At 36.0% G+C, this 17,531-nt stretch overlaps 3 protein-coding genes across 3 annotated transcripts in view; all 3 read right to left on the bottom strand.

Annotated features, from left to right (window-relative positions):
• The window catches only part of hoxc3a (homeobox C3a), a 58,625-nt gene extending 41,251 nt beyond the window's left edge, over positions 1-17,374 (bottom strand). The window contains exon 1 of the mRNA XM_067372286.1: positions 17,281-17,374. The gene's annotated coding sequence lies outside the window, so the exon portion shown is untranslated. The remainder of the gene's footprint in view (positions 1-17,280) is intronic.
• hoxc8a (homeobox C8a) lies at positions 786-4,405 on the bottom strand. The gene is made up of 2 exons (XM_067372288.1): positions 3,671-4,405; positions 786-2,358 (listed from the first exon to the last, which is right to left on the bottom strand). Exons 1-2 carry the CDS (start codon positions 4,104-4,106, stop codon positions 2,042-2,044), a joined length of 753 nt encoding a protein of 250 aa, XP_067228389.1. The 5' UTR covers positions 4,107-4,405; the 3' UTR covers positions 786-2,041.
• Positions 7,881-10,552, bottom strand: hoxc9a (homeobox C9a). Its single transcript, XM_067371222.1, has 2 exons — positions 9,597-10,552; positions 7,881-8,541 (listed from the first exon to the last, which is right to left on the bottom strand). The coding sequence occupies exons 1-2, from the start codon at positions 10,162-10,164 to the stop codon at positions 8,297-8,299; spliced, it is 813 nt and encodes a 270-aa protein (XP_067227323.1). The 5' UTR covers positions 10,165-10,552; the 3' UTR covers positions 7,881-8,296.
• Positions 17,375-17,531: the final 157 nt, after the last annotated feature.

Raw genomic sequence — 17,531 nt, 5'->3', positions numbered from 1 at the left:
TAAATTTTAAGAATGTTAAAAGAATAGGTTGTATTTTTGAGGATATACATTTACAGGTTTTCAGTAACCTTAATTCGTTGTAGAGGATTACTTTTAAAAAGATAATTTACCTTTGACAAGAAATAACTTGAGTGATTCACACACTGTGCAACCAATGTTACTGGTACTGATATATGGTTACGTGAGGTAGAATTGTTCAAAATAAATAACTGAAACTGAGAAAAAATATTTTTTCTGTGTTCATGGTTATGTTGAAATTGGACATACTAAGCACCTGACAATAAAACAACAATTGCATGATAAAAGCATGATATTTATTTGCACAATTTAGTATAGGATCTGCTTTAAATTATGTAGTTGATCACGCCATTTTGCTTGGACTGACAACAAAATTTCTTATTAAACGTGAAATTCAAAAATCAAGCCCTTTAAACCCCTAAGGTCAGCCTTTGATTATTTGCTAGAGATTGAGTTGCATTGTTTTTTTGTTACGTGAAGACAATCTTTCAAAGCTTAAAGAGTTTTCAATTATAAAAACAGATCATAATGGTGAAGTATTGTTGGTTGCATTTGCCATTTCAGACACTTCACAGACATGAAATATATACTATAAAAAGACATAAAGTGTCGTATTTAACATGAATTTAAACAAAAAAGAAGCAGGATTTGGTATTTTGTAACTTCAGTGTCTTGCCAACAAGTGGATTCAGACGAGTAAATAAATAAATGAGACGTGATAGAATGAGCCATCTTGTTTATTCTTCGGTTGATTTCAACAATGGCGTACACACACACGAATTTGTCTATATTCACACGAGGAACACAAGTAAAACGAGCATATTGATAACAGCAAGATATTACAAGACGTACATGAAGGTTATACTCAGTGCAATTCAAAATCTACGCTATAACACCAGCACGATAAATGACTCTCTTTCCTTGGATAAGGTAGGGTAGTAATTAGCGTGTTTGTTCATCTACACATAAATGTGCATTTTCTATAGGCAGTTTAAGTTGTTGGGGGAAATGTCTAAATAATTTCAACAAAGCAGCATGTAGAATAAATTAAAAATTCATTCTTGCAAGCAAAACTTTGTTTTTAGGTAGTGCCGTGGTACAATCTTTTAACATAGTTAAGATTGGCTTCGAGCTATTAGTGTCTTCCAAAGACTTCAAAAAGCTCGATAATCATAATAAGTGATTAAAAGGGTAAATTACATAACTTAGGTTTAATACTACAAAACAAGAGTCTATGAAATCTCTAGGTAGAAATGTATATTGCAAATTTCCCATGATTAGGTAGCTTCTTTTGAGATTTTCAAACGATTGCAATCTCTGGTGAGACCAATAAAATAATCGAAAAAATACAAACTGTAGCCTCGCCCACTCACATAGAATAACAATAAAGAACAGTTAAGTAATCGATAAAGTATGTAATACAGAATGCATTTTCTACACTTGCCATCCCCTGTCTCAGTACACATAGCACTAATGCAATATTGCCATATTCGGATTGCAGAAATAGTGTTACACAATCTATTCTTCTGTCAATTTGATTCGTAATGTCAGCATGTTGTGGCTTGATTTTATATACAAGACCAATCGTTTTTAAAAGTGACAAGCTGATGCAATTATTTCATTATTTTAATTGGTTGCATCTAAGTCATTTTTATCCCCCAGACATCCTCATCAAGTATGAAATAAATGTTAGACTCCGATATATGCTTGTCATGCTGATTACATTTCCCTAAATAAAACGAAGGGTTATTGTGTTCCTGTTAGTCTGCCTCTGAGTAATTTGTCAAATACACAGATCCACTTTTCGCTAATGGTAAAAGTCCTCGTGTGTTGGTAAAAAAAAAAAAAAAAAAGTTTTTTTTTTCCCTCTTTGGGCAGGTTTCAGGGTACTTTTGTATGGAAGGGGGATTTTCTCACTTTTTGACCCAACTGTTTGTAATAAAATTGGCGCTTCTTCTCTTTCATTGCCCATTCGCGAGACCTCTTCAAAATCTGCCATATAACCATAAAAAAGACCATAAAATCACTCCTTGCTTTCCTCTTTCTCTTCCGTTTCCTTGTCTTCTCCTTCCTCCACATCACCGTCCTCGTTGCCCTCTTCTTCGGCCTCTGCTTCAGCCTCTCCTCTCTGGCCCGGAAATTTGTCTTTGTTATTTTCTTTTTTCCACTTCATTCGGCGATTCTGAAACCAGATCTTCACCTGCCGTTCAGTTAAGCTCAGCGCGTGGGACACTTCAATGCGGCGCTTGCGTGTGAGGTATGGGTTGAAGAGGAACTCTTTCTCCAGCTCAAGAGTCTGGTAACGGCTGTATGTCTGCCTTCCATTGCGTCTCCCAGGAGCTTTGAAATGTAACAAAAATATCTGTCAATTGCATGTCTTCATTGCTTCGCTCTCTTTTCATTTACATATTCTGGGATGTAGTTAGAAAAACATGAAGGAAATATAAGTTGTTAAGCTATTTATATTTATAGCTATGTGCAAACAAAAATGAATAAACAGTTCAATTGTTTACACATGGATTTTCTTTTCTTTTCTCCAAACACACCCCCACACACATACACACATATCAACTCACTGCACACCAAGGACGAATTCTGGCACAAATAGTTTTGTGTGTGTGTCATAGTGTGCCTTATAGTCTATAATATCCTCATTACGATTTGGCCCTAGAACATATTCAGGTAAGCTATATCAGTTGTGGAATATAATTTACACGCTTATGTACTGCTGTTCCTATTGGTAGATCTATATATAGTAGATTTGATTTCTTCATTAAATGCGTTGTTTCTATGTTTGAGTTACACAGCAGTTTTAATTCAGGTCAGTAACGCACAGAATTTCACATAACCTGGTGCGCGGGAGCGCGCGCGCGCGCACACAGCCAGACAGACAAACACACACACACATAGACACACACACACACGCACACACACACACAGGTTTTCATAGTATCTATCACTCGAACAAAATAAATAGATTGAAAACCTTTATGTCCCCATTCAGGTTCATTAGCAGTTATTTTTAAATTAAAGCAGGCTAATAGACCTTCACAACACGCCTCAAATACACTTGTCATTAGTAGGTGTTGAAAGGTTTTCTTTTGCGATATAATTTGATTGACAAAAAATTATACTGAAACTATTTTAAACTAACTATTGAACTTCAGATTTTTTATTTTAGATTTTTCTTTTTTTCCCTCCTTAACAGGAAGGAAACGCAAATCAATGGAAGCAAACGAACAATGTCAATTTATATCAAACGAATTATGTTTATGTGATGTTTACCACTACACATTACAATCACAAATCTCTCATTTGAGTCACCACAAAGGTGGTAAGACAGGTGATCATTTATAAGAATAATCTGATTTCGGATAATGTCCATCCAGCTCAATCTAGCCAACTATCAAAACTACTACATTCGTTTTTACACAAACAATGATGGTTCAGTGAAGTGAACAAATACGTATACGAAAAGCCTATTATTAAGTACAATTTCGCAACCTGAAAAGCATAACCCACCTGTGTTTTGATCTCTGTTTATGAACACTGCACGCTAGAGCAGAATAAGGCTCTTGACACACTGACGCAGTCACACAGACAAACTCACACGCAGTGATTGAACAGAATGTGAAATAGTAAGTGTTCTAACCGTGAGGCCGCATCCATGGGAACATGAGGCTCGGAGAGGAGTTCTGACTTAAGTGGCCTTGTCCTTCTCCAGGGTTAGTGCTATTGGACGATTTACAGTCTGGGTATTGCGCTAAACTGGCCTCTTGCTGGGTACCATAAAGCGGTTGCCTCGGAAGGGCTTCATATCCATAAAATTTCGTAGCGTCTCCGTGACATGCCAATGCACAGGGATTCTGTTGATAACCAGGGTTGGAGATACCTGTGGTTCCGTGATGGAAAAAGTCCTGTACGTGATGCGACGGGTGCTGAAACCCCGGCGCAGCTGCTCCATGTCCGTACACGAGCGTGTGGCTTCGGGCAACGCTCTGTGGAAACCTGCAGTCGTAGTAAGTTGGCTCTAATGTTTCGCCGCCTTTGTACTTGGAAAAAAGAGGGTTAACAAAATAAGAGCTCATGTTTATATAGCATTAAAAAGAGTCAGTCTGGTTTGGAAAAAAAATAAATTCTCCTCTCTAAATGGTGGCAACCTATTGTTGCGGTTCCAAATGGCATGCAACGCAGACAGAGCAACCGGAACTAGATGGAGAAATGCTGCCCCTTCGGACAATCTGAGGCAGCTCCCACTTCAGCTCCTCTCGCTTAGTCTCTCTCTCTCTTCCTATCGCCAGCCTTTCCTTTTGCAACCTCAAATCATGGCGTGCACGGTGGATGTGTGTTAAGGTTAAAGCTGGCTAGCTCCGACGGCTCAGTCACAAGCTCGTACTTTTTTTGCCTCCCACCAGCCACCCCCACTACAATGAGACCCCTCACCCCCCCACTCCTTGTCCCCTACACCCCACCCTTTGGCTCCTCATCTTTCCAAAGCGTCCACAGGCGTCTACCTTGAAGGGGAAACACAGTTGTCTGTATTTTTATTGAATAAAAACGGCGGATGCACGTATTACATGAATGAATCACTGAAGTTTTTAATGGCTTTTTTAGAGTACCCGCAGGTTACTACAGCTTCATGCTGGCTGCACGGGTTAGTCCTGCGGTCACGTTGAAACAATTTGTCTGGTATTTCGTTTTTGATATAACTAGGTATCATTATCTTTCCAAAGGCCATATACGCTGAGACCATTACACAACCATTCTGGTAGGTTTAGTATAAGCTTGTGTATCGAGCCATAACCCAAAGGGACTACATTACTCAAGTTTACGAACATTACGAAGAAACGGCTACAACGATTGACACCGCATACCAGCTTAAACACAAATTTATAATGACAAATATTTAATATTATTATTATTATTATTATCATCATCATTGCTGCTACTGCTGCTATAGCCTATTTAAAGGTTGTGACGAGTAATTGTGACGCCTACTTTATTTGTGTTAGACTGCTAACACACACACACACACACACAGAGAGAGAGAAAGCTGAACACGCAAGCCTCTCTTGGCCCTCCTAAACCATACTAAAAAGTTGTAAATCTGCCGCACTGACACAATAAAATTGCACAATAGATGCCTCGTTATTTTACTAGACACATTAATGGCTTGTTGTTTATTTCGGCTTTGCTCATTTAAAGTCCTTCCCAAAATATGAGCATGTGGTTTTGTGTCGTTACTTGACAATTTTTACACTTCGCTGCTAAACGGGAAAGACACACACAGGAAATTTATAGACATCTCAGAGTCTATAAAGATGCAGATTATGGGTCATTGTCTCAGCTACAGGAACATAGCTGGAGTGGGTTATTTTTTTGTAACGAAAATAATATTTAGGCCTAATTAAAAAACATTAATTAAGTAAATAATTGTATTTCTTTTAATATTTAAAAAGCGAATGTATTAAAGTAATTATTTTAATAATGTAATAATTGATATTGTTTTTATTTTTATCATTAGTAGGCTCTTATATTTTTTATAGCTAATAATAACACCACAAACAACAATAATAAATTTAACACGAATTGTTTGAAAGGGACAGTTAAAATGAAAGCCCTGGTTATAAAATCAATGTCATCTATAAAGCGTCATATGTGAGAATGTCAAAAACATATTTCTGAAAATAAAAAGGTACCCAAAAATGAATAAATAAATGGAGAGCATATCGGCGACATTTTAAAATAAGATCTCACACACGACTGAAATGATGTTACGATTTCCCAGTGCCTTCAATAAATTATGTCAGCTATATACGGCAGCATAAAAACCGACACTGTGCTTTATAAATTTTACGGAGTCACGGATTATGACAAAACAAAAGAAAGACAGGGAGAGTGTGAAAATGCACGGTAGCACGAAGATACGAGACAACATAAAACTATGAAATATAATAACAGTAATTAAACAAACAGTTGTTTTTAAGAATATGATAAAGATGGTGTGAATGTAAAGTGTATTACTTTAGCGTGTTGACATTTGCTTTTGTTTTTTTTAAAAGCCATAATTGTGATTAATAACAGTAGGCCATTCTTTCAGCACTTTTCTTGCAGCACACTCCCAAGCTTTAGCAGCCCAAAAATGCGTTAACTGTGAGCCAATAGCGCCATCTAGTGTACTTAGGGGTAACTTTTACAAATAATCATTGACAAATTATCATTGGAAAAACGCACAGTAATCCAAATAAATTAGAGCAATGACAGAAAGCCTATTTGGATGTACCTTTTAGCCTGAAGGAAACTTTGCACTGTGAAAACACATAACACTTTAAGCAGTGCCGAATGCATGATTTAAAGGCGTACAGCACCAGTATGGACACTGTAAATTAGCTTTACAAGCACGTGTTAAGTGAAAACTAAGCTTTTTCAGTTCAGCGTCGTTTAAAGGCTTGGAGAAGTGGGTTCTGGATGCATCTTGCGTTTTTGGTGGATTGCTTTTGCCTCTATTAGCCCAAAGGACTAAATGGCTCTGCGAAACTCTTTGAGAGTGTCCACCACTAACGTCCATTAAACCATAAAGTAATTTAGCCCAGACGTCTAGCCAGTTAGCCAGGTTGGCTTTGTTCGTCTGCATCTGAGACAAACAACACCAAGCTCCAAGAGGGTTGTAAAACTAGCATTTTTGTTCTTAGCCGGAAACGTGGTGGATCGGGCTTTGAAATCACCGCATCCTGTTCGTATTGTTAAGGATCACAAAAAGGCAATTTCATTCCAGCGTAGGACGCTAAACATTTGAACTTTAATTAGCCTATATCTATACCACAACTGCTACTCGTATAAAAAAAAAAAAATATATATATATATATATATCCAAGAACAAAATATCAACACCAGATGATTTTAAAATTATGCATGTGCGGTTACCGTATAAGATAAGAGGGGTGAAAATACAAAGGTGACTGAAACAATTTAGTCATAAATAAAGAACGCTCAAATAACAGGACAGGTCCCTTTAAAAGATTTAAATTTAAGTTCATACCCCAAAAACGCGTATAGCCTACAATGACTTCAAAATCAAACCCTTTTTACATTTACTGAGACCCTCGCCTGGTTCAAAAAACAAACAAACAAACAAACAAAAAAATATTATTATTGTAGTTGATATTTTTTTTTATTTACTCAAGGTTATTGACATTTCCATTAAATATTTATGTATTTTGTGGCTCTAACATGGTTATCTGTAGGCCTACCACAGATTGAAACTTGAAATTTTCCTGCAAAAATTGCCATATTGTTTCACATATCATTTAACTATAATAATAATAATAATAATAATAACTAAACTATTTGTTTTTATTTAAACGTCAAAATAATATACAATTTAAAAAAATAAGGAAAAAATATTGGAAATAAGCTTGCAATTAAATACCAAAATATGAAAATATAAATAAGGCAGGAGAGATGAGGCCTACCACAGGCTTTTAGGTTTTTGTTCCTTGTGGGATGTGTAAATTTGATATTTCGACGGTCATACCATACCAACTATCTCTTTACAATGGCCTTGCTATTGTGCACTTACTCCAACCTCGATACTTGAAAATACTGTATGTGTGGGCCAAATAACTGGATAGCATAAACTTAGCCAAACTAATTCCTGAAAGCTTTTCGCTGTAAATATGTCGTCATTGTGCGGTCAAATGAATGAAATGAGACACAAAAGTCATATTAACATGGTTGTATATATTTGGATATATCTACAATCTATGATGCAACTCATTTACAGTTTAAAGAATGTAAAATACACAAACAGGTACATCAGAAACAAACTAAGCACATCGACGCAAACACGTACATTTTAACTACATAACTGTTATTCTTTATAAAATACTCGGCTTTGAAATCTCCTACAAATAATGGAAGCATAGAAAAGAAACAACCACGTAGAGAGCATAAATTAGGAAAGTGAAAATAAAGTAATTCAAGTATTTTCTCTCTGAAACTTCGGGGCAGCCTCTCTGAAGAGTCCACTTTTGTGTTTGTGAGTAAAGAAACGTTACGTAAATCCAAACTACGTATAATATTAATATGACTCAATCCAGGATGGTAAAATTACGCTTATATTAAATCATACTTATATCAGCCATTTTTTTTCCAAAGGATATCCATATAGATATTCCTTTTCTGTTCCTGTTATAGGCCGAAGGTGCAACTGTTAAGACTCGTGATGATACTAAATGATGCTTTTTCTTCAGTCTGTGTCCGATTAATGACTTTTGGTCTATTGTTCTTTACTGTCGTTTTTTTCCTTGTTCATTTTCTTCATCTTCATCCGTCGGTTCTGGAACCAGATTTTGACTTGTCGCTCCGTTAAGTTCAGCACCCTTGCTACCTCATATCGCCGGTCTCTTGTGAGGTACATATTGAATAAAAATTCCTTTTCGAGTTCGAGTGTTTGATACTTGGTGTATGGACAACGCTTCTTTCGAGTGGAGCGCGCATGGATCCAGTTTGCCACAGGATTATCTGAAAAACAACGCATAAAAAGTGTGATTAGGTGCTGCTGTAAACAAACACGCTGTCCAAAACAGATTACTGTATCCAAGTCTTTTCTTTCTTGATTATGACAGCCATAACGTGTGTATAATGCAATAATTAATGAACTGTAGCACCTAACAACACTTCTCATTTTGGCAAGATTAATCTTCAATTAAATGGTCAGGCTTAATACGTGTAAATACCAAGTCATTCCATATGAAGTCCCCCTATCTCTGTCTATTTGAAAAAGCTTCGCAAACTCTTAGGAGAGAAATGGCGCTGTAAACTGGTGAATGTACCTATTTGCTTTATAGGCCCATAAAAAAGCAAAGGCTTGTGACTCAAGCCTTCACAAGTCTACGCTCAAACTTCTGCTATGCAGTGAATGCACTGTGAACATTCCACGTGCTGTTTCTCGATGAAAATGATATGTTTAATTTATATGTAAATTCTATTTAATTGAATAGTTCAAAACACCAGGCACCGTTTTTACATTTTTTAATTTGACATTTCAGCAGGAAGGCTATGTTGTACAGCCCATTACAAGTATAATTCAAAACAAGTAATATTAGTAGGCTATTTAGTTATAATAAAATATATTACATTTGAAACCCCAAATAAGCTATATTTGAAAGGTTAAATATGCGTCCTCGCTTTTCAAACGCCTGAATTGTTATTGAGCCAACGGCAGGATAAAATTATACATTTGCACATTAAACAAAACACAGTGATATAATTGTATTGTATTAGAATTAATGATAATGGTAGATGGCGATTTGTAAACATCGCATGCTACCTTCCTTGCCAGACTTGGCTTTTTAGGAGACCATTTTTATAGCTCACAAGCCGTTTTACAACCCAATCCTATGGCGTTTGTCATCAATGGATAGCCCCAAAGCAGACTTGAGTCGGCCGAGAACAGCACAGAGGATGAAAGAGTATAGAACTTGGTTTTACGACGGACAACAGCCAACCACCAAGCGAACGCAATAAACTGAGAAGCATCCCATACCCGGTTGTAAACAAGAATAGCACTAACTTACTTGGGTCTAATTCAGCCTTGTCGTCTTTGTGCTTCCCGGAAGACAGACTCTCCGTCTCAGGCGATGGTGTGTTCTGCTGTTTTTCTCTAATGTCGACGGCGGAGCAGTAGAGATAATCCGTGTAAGTGCGTCCGTTCGAGCCCAAACAGTCCCCTGTACGGGGATCCTGGAAGGTGTCGGGCTTCAGCCCGTAGTGCCTGCTATTCCCTGCATATCCTGGAAAAGACACGGTACCGGGGATAGGCTCCAGCCAAGAGCGAACGTACCTTGAGTCTGTGCCTAGGTGAGGTTGGTGAGTGTATGGATGATAAACCACTGACGACTGGGAGTGAACAGGGGCCCACGAGGTAGTAAAGACTGGTGGTTTCGGGGCAAAGCTGCAGGACGGGTAATCCGCGCATTCCGGTACCAGGGGCGTCGGGCGTGAGCTGGAGGATATCGGACCAGTGGCTGTGAAACGACTCGCCAGAACATCCTCGCTTTCATGGTTGATCAAGGAATCCACATAATAATTACTTATGGGACCCGTAGCCGACATGGCGATGTTTCCCTTCTCTTTTACATGCATCCGATTATTATATGGAGTGTATGTGTACTTTTTTATCTGACCGTAGAACAATCAAGACAGGTAATTATTTCAGAAAGCTTCCCCAGCTGGGATTGGACGCCTGTGGAACACGTGACTGCATTTACCCCCTGAAAAACTGCACAGCAGATCAATGCGCGCGTTCTCCTGGAACAGCAATGCACTTCGAGCTTGCAGTAGGTTGCTTAATACTAATGTTGTCTTTCTAGATAAAGCCTAAATATATGAAGATGATGTGTTTCTAATATATTATGATGCAACTGATTAACGTAGATGGTTTTTGTAGCTTACAGAGCAGCACAGCGTGTGTTAACGATCTTAAAAGGGCACTATTTGTTGATGTAATCAATCTCTGTCGAGCGAATGCTACTGTGCTGTGGCTAGCCTTGTGCGCATCCCACACTGAACAATGTTATTTATTAAAACAAATAGAAAACTCAAGAAACGGTTGTACAATTCTTTCTCAGTTTCACCATTAATTCTATATAATTGGAAAGGACCCAATGGAATAATTTTGACAAATATATGGCTATTGTGCTGTCTAGAGGGTTGCTTTTATGCACTGAAGTCCTATTTTCCACTAGTTTCAAATAAATACAATTGGGATATCCCTCATAAAATGGAGTTTTAAACAAATCGGGGCGGTGGGAATAGTAAGACGCCTGAAAACGCACCACAACTGCGGCTATATTCGTCAAGTGGTCGTGCATGCTTTTATGTCCTTCAATAAATTTTTACGAGGACCATTTGATTGTTCATAAACGTGTCGTTAATAAAACTGCAGTTGAGTTCCTAGTATAACATAAAACCAACACTACGCTTGTGAAAGAAGTCTCATCAAACCTTTGTCGAATATACTATAGAAAGACGGGTGACTGTTCACAAACTAACTCTTAAAATTGTATATGAGATAAAAGTTTTAAAAAGCTTTTTTTTTTTAGCAATTTTATTGCGAAATGTGTTTGAAAAGGCATATGCATAACAATCTACTCTTTTGTAAATATTTTATACTCCCTTGTCTTTAATTTTTTTTGTTTATCTAATTTGCAATTTTTTTTGCGACTCTTTCGAACTTAATTATTTGTTGTAATACGAGACAAATAGTTTTGCTGACTGAAAATAAAATTATATTAAAACTAAAAGCTATGTGAAATATTTGTGAATAGCCTCTATTTTTTCGATTCATTTAGTTTCGTTATTTCGACTTATTAATACTGCCTGAAACATGAACAAAATATTATTTTATTCTGTAAATCTATTAAATACTTTAACGCCATGCTCTTATCGTGTAGAAAATGACACCGTTTGAACATTTTATATTTAATATGCGAGTAACTATATTTTAGATTTAATGTTTCTACTAAGCGTATTGCGAAATTCGGAAATGTGTTGATTTTGGTCTGCAGTCATTGTCAGTGTTAGGCCCAGTATGAAACCGGCCACATGAGGTCAGGCTTTTTTTCCGCCCTGTTTTCTGTGGGAACACCAGACGTTGTCAAAATACAGACACACCAAATAACAATACGTGGGCAATTGAGACTTAAATATACTCGTGTATTGCAAATAGCTATTAAATCAAAATCCCTATGTTATATTATTACTGTAATATATTATTGTATTATAAATATTACTATGTTATATAAATTAATCAGTTTACAGAGACTAGACCCAAAGTAATGAGCGCCCTTATGTTCATCTTTTCATTTATAAAACAATCTAATTAAAGTTCTTGATTCAGCAAAACAACTAAAATCAAAAGAAAGCAAAAGATACTAAATTTATGCTTTCATACCCTTTCCGTCAAACATTATGTGTTTTATAGGAAGGCGTGACAGCTTTTTGATTATGGCGTGGATCTGATTGCTTCTACATGCAGTAGACTGCGGAAGCAATATAATTTAGATGCTCTGAACAAAAGTGAAAGTAAAATATTATACGAGTGTATACATAATTTATAGCCTTGATGGGAGGCTGCAGCGTATTGGGAGTATCAGTGCATCTAATCAAACTGATATAATAATGGCATGTACAAAACAAACAAACATATGTCATAAAAAACATTCTTCAACCACATTTGTAAATAATGGTATCATATCTACATTAAAACATTGGCTCAGTGCAGTTAAAGAGTCTTTATCGTTTTTCCGAGGGCGTGGTACTTGATGCTAAAGTCATAGTTCAATCACTGTTGTTTATTTTTTAAATGAATCTCTTATTATGTGTTCTAATGTTGGTAATGATGCATGTATAATGCTATTTGTTTGCTAATATAATGTTGTTTTTAAATAAACGAAGAAAATAAAAAAAGTTAAACCGTGTTTAATTGTTTGACTCTTCTATGAATGTCTTTGAAATTTCTAACTAGAATGTAGTTGTAGCTATAATTTCTGTCAGGTGTGATATAAAATTAGCTATAGAGTTTAACATTAATTCGGTGATTAACAAGGATGTTTTTCACATAATATCTCAATTTCATATAGACAAAATACCAGTTTTATTACGCTCTTTCCCTGGAACGCCTTAAACGGAGATGTTCGCTATGTGGTCGCATTTATTCATAGGCCTACATTTATTGATAACGACCTTGTGATTTAACAGTGTTCAAATCTGCAGAATATAGTATTCGCTGCAGTCTTAAGCACTTAAGCTGTGCAGGGTGACTCAGGATAATACTGGACTGCGGTGCACACTGCTCATGAGGAGACACTAGTACGAGCTCACTCACTGTTCTATCCACATTAACACTTAGAATTTAGAACATCACAGACTTTATACACAGCTTTAAAAGAGACTGAGATTTACAATTACATAGCATATTTAAAATATAGCACTTTACGGAGAGATTTTCTTGTTTATATGGTAGCAACGAGCTGCACCCATGACCCCACAATAATGCATTTCTTATAGTCTCGTGTGATTATAATAAACATTGTAGCTTCATAATATGCACATAAATATCCTTTTCTTGTATGATCATAATTGAATCCTTCAAATTGATTATAAGTTGTCATTAAAAACACCAGAGTACTTTCCTTTCTGAGACGACAACACGGCAGTATCTTTGCTAATGCAGTTTGATTTACGGGAATATCTCAACATTAATCTCCAGCTTTCTGACTGTTTTAAAAATTAGGCTACTCTTTGCTCGACTTCGATATTTGTTTTAGTACTGCGTAGTAGCTGAAAATACACCTACATTTCAGGAGCAGGTTAAAATCAATATTTTATTTTTTTCTTAAATTATTTCAAGCGCTAGCATTTTTATTAATTAATAAATTAATTTGCTTGTTGGTGTGAAGTATACTGAGGATTGTTTAAATATTGCAGTATACCTAGGCCCATATGTAGCCCATTAGCAATGCCACTGCGCCCAAAAATACAATTGTCTTTAACAACGGCGTTAATCAATGCAGAAGATTGGTCTCTTCTCATAATATTTCAACATAACTTCACCATGTTATGTAGTAAATACATAAGGTCCTGGATTTCTTTTTTCTTTTCCTTTTCTTTTCTTTTACTCTTTTAGCTTTTAAAAGACCTTATGTGCGCCACGGTCAACGTGAACATCATAATGCACTATACCATTTCGTTTAATGCCTTTACTTTAAGATGATACAAATGTGTTGTCATATATTTTTACTATTTTGTGCCTAGATGTCTTTCCATTCATTTACGAGGGATTATAAAGTTTATTCACAGTTTATCATATTGTAATAGAATAAGTACACATATATTACTACAGTATCATATAATTGTATGCTGCTGTTAGGCGACATAAAAAGCTAAAGTGCAAAGGTTTAACATTTGAATTAATTAATAAATTAAAGCTAAAATAATATAATGAGTTATTTCTTGTGTCCAAGTGAAAACACCAGCTAGGCTAATGAAAAAATAAATTATCCTTGGGGTATTACATTAAATTCCTACTTTGTGTTGAAAAGCCGAGTAAAAGACTTTTATTTAGCAAAGTAACTTGCTTTGGGTCTAAAAATCTGAAATCAAAGCTGTTTCAGACAAACGTAAAAGGCAGCAACATGAATGCAATATAGCTTCATAAAATAAAACAAAATTAATTTAAAATGATTCATTCGTTCAAATTGTCAACGTGTACTGAAACTGGTCTTTAGGCTTATAAACTGAAAACACAAACTAAAACAGTGTATCACAGAACAATGTAAAAACTATAAATGCAAAACACAACAGCTAATCAATATCCTCATTCAAGCCCACTGAAAACTAAACAGCAACCATAATCTGTGTTCAATTCCCAGTTTCTGTGTGTGAACATCTATTCAAGTGTTTACGCATAAATATCTCCACCACACCAGGGGTAGGCCATTGCTAATGCTACTTCAGATAGGCCTAATGCGAATGTGTCACACATATACAGTACTATACGCTTCTGAATGCAAGCAAACAATTCAACATATTTTATATATAGATACTGAGCAGGAGTAGGTGTTTTGATGTCTACCAATCCTTAGGCTATTTGAGGATATTGCCGCTATATCCGCATGCGAGGCGGCAGTGTCCTGTGGGGCTATTACGCGTGCTGTAAACTCTTTGTTGGTGACGCATTCCAGAGGAGAACCCCATTCACTCAACTGAATGAAAATGACTTTGGATTCCAGACTGTCTCCTCCCGTCGCAAAACAGCTGAAGGGAGGGGAGGGGGTTAAGAAAACAAGCATATATGGTGAAATCCAAAGACTACTCTCCCAGGAAAAAAGAACAAGTCGCTGATGAGGCCCTTTAAAACTAACAACTTTCCCCAAAACATTACCTTAACTCATTTAGCCTATTATTTCCACATATTACTTACATGGTTTTAGGAGGCATTGTACAGTGTAAATAAAGTCACAGAGCAAATACGGATATTTCCTGCTTACTGATTTGGAAAAACCCACACACTTTGACTGAATAATAAAATGTTTAGAAATAATCATTAACGAAATGTTTTGAACGGTCTGATAAGGTAGAAAAATCTTTTTGATGGAACCACACAGGTTCACTGTTCATTGTGCACGGAAGCTACAGGTCAAACATTGTCTGCCTTGGAAACTAGCCACAGTAAGTCTGTTGTGACAACGCTTTTTAACGTTTAGCATGTGCTGTTACACTAACCACTACTACTGCTCATGTTGCTGTTATGTCTATTATAAAAGTTATTCTAATATATATATATATATATATATATATAGCCAAACCAAAATTTATTCAGACACCTTGAACATTTTATTCATTAATAGAGTTTATTCACTATAGTTTAAAAAAGTTTATCAATTTTATTAATCAATTAAAAATAATCAATTATGTCAGATAACACTTAAGCAAAACATGGTCAGGTAAAAGTGTCTGAACAATTTTTGGTTCAAAATTTTTATCAGTTTTACTGGTAGTCCACTGTATGAAGAATTTTTGGATATAATATGTCATAGTTTACTTTATTTTGCTATCCTCACTTACATGAATGAACTACAGTGTCCTGCACTGACTAGTAAAAATATATCAAAAATATCAAAAACGTCAGAATAATTTTTGGTTTGACTGTATATATATGTATTATATATATATATGTATTATATATATATATATATATATATATATATATATATATGTATTATATATATATATGTATTATATATATATATATATATATATATATATAAAGTTATTAATTATAAGTATTTAAATGGTCTTTTAAAATGCAATTTTGCTATTTGAGCCAGGCCGCTAACAGTTTAAAATTTTGTGTTTGGCCCACAAGTGGGTGTAAAGTAACGTGGCACTAATTCAAAACAAATACCAAGTTTCATTTTGTAATTGTTGGGTCATGTTTCTAGTACAAAATCAAAGCCAGACAATGTTTATCAGATTTGTAATGGTGATTACATACGCAAACATAATTACAATATGGAAAGAAATTCATAGCTGATCAATTTATAATTAATAGCTGGGGGAAAAAAAGCTACCATTTCCATCAGTCCACCATTTTCTGTTTTTTTTTTTTTTTTTTTTTTTTGTTTATTTTGCTACCACCTCAGCCACTAACATTTCTGCTGTTAAAAGTGGCTAAAACACTTTGGGTCATATATTGGAATAAAAGAATAAGCCATAATAAGGAACGGTCTAAGTTTGCCCCATGATGTTAACGGTCCTTTCTCCCTCTGAGAGTCTAAATTCTCTTTTACAGCCCGACACACAAAGGCGAGCAAAAGAGAAAAAGAGCCCGCTGTGGCTATAATCGTTCAGTTCATTTACAATGCCATTTGCGGAAACTTCATTGCACAGGGTGTAATTTAACGGCAATTGTCGCCCTTGATGAAGACGAACTGACGTAATCAAGGCAGTTTCTTGTTGTCGAGCCAGGAAGCCAATCCCAACAACATGAAACTACCTAAACCACGCACCAGCCGCGCGTAACGGCGTTATCCACAGGAGGAGACAAACGACAAACTCTGCACAGATAAGTAAGGATTTTATTCCATTCCTCAGAGCCTCGAGCGTTAATTTAATCAAACATCGTCTGTTATGGTTCTATACTAGCCTATGCCCGAAAGGCCAGTTTTAAGAATTAACACCAAAATGAACCAACTGACACTTCTAATCAACCAGTAGGCCTATTGCTATTTCTAAGACAAAAAAAAAAAAAAAACCTACATATCTACATGTCGGAAAGACACACTGACAAATTACTAGCATGCAAATAAGTATATCTTCAACAAGAATGAGACTGTCAAAAGAGTTTCCTGTTGCTTTTTTTAGACCTAAACGCACATGTGGACAAATCGTTATTTTAAAAATAGATTTGTAGCAAAAAAAAAAAAAAAAAAAAGAAAGATAAATTGTCCTTCAGAGGGAATGCAAACAGCTTCTATTAATTTATAACACATAATGTTATAAGTAGATCTCCACAACTTTAACTTGGAATATGGGGCACATTATCCACAACAGCACTCTGTAAACAACTGTCAGAAGCATAAAGAGCAAAATCCAATTCGTTCAAATCAGAGATGTTATCCATGTCAGTGCTTGATGGTATCCAGAATAGCCTCCCTCAGCTCAATCGGGGAGAAAATAATGAAAACGTGATCCTACCTTGAACGTTCTGCACACGGTCTGATTAGCGTAGCTCATAGGATCCACTCATTCATTCACCGCTGCTGTAGTTCTTTCATTCTTCCGTGATCAGTCCATCGTTCCATAGCGTTCCATAACTCCATAATGAAAGGTTCCCGGTTCCAAAACAGCCAGGCAGACCGCAGAGCGCGTCAGTGAGGCCAGCACATTGCAGTCCCGAGTATGTGAATTAGCCCTCCTCCACTCACCTTTTAATGCATCTTTACTGC

The sequence above is a fragment of the Chanodichthys erythropterus genome, chromosome 20 (genome assembly GCF_024489055.1).
Source record: "Chanodichthys erythropterus isolate Z2021 chromosome 20, ASM2448905v1, whole genome shotgun sequence".
Classification (NCBI taxonomy): domain Eukaryota; kingdom Metazoa; phylum Chordata; class Actinopteri; order Cypriniformes; family Xenocyprididae; genus Chanodichthys; species Chanodichthys erythropterus.
This window is presented reverse-complemented; position numbering and strand designations above follow the sequence as displayed.

Excerpts from the sequence above, each read along its gene's own strand:
- hoxc8a (XM_067372288.1), bottom strand. The coding sequence starts at position 4,106 with ATGAGCTCTTATTTTGTTAACCCTCTTTTTTCCAAGTACAAAGGCGGC. Across the intron at positions 2,359-3,670 it reads CCCATGGATGCGGCCTCACG|CTCCTGGGAGACGCAATGGA; the intron begins GTTAGAACACTT and ends TACATTTCAAAG.
- hoxc9a (XM_067371222.1), bottom strand. The coding sequence starts at position 10,164 with ATGCATGTAAAAGAGAAGGGAAACATCGCCATGTCGGCTACGGGTCCC. Across the intron at positions 8,542-9,596 it reads CAAGGCTGAATTAGACCCAA|ATAATCCTGTGGCAAACTGG; the intron begins GTAAGTTAGTGC and ends GTTGTTTTTCAG.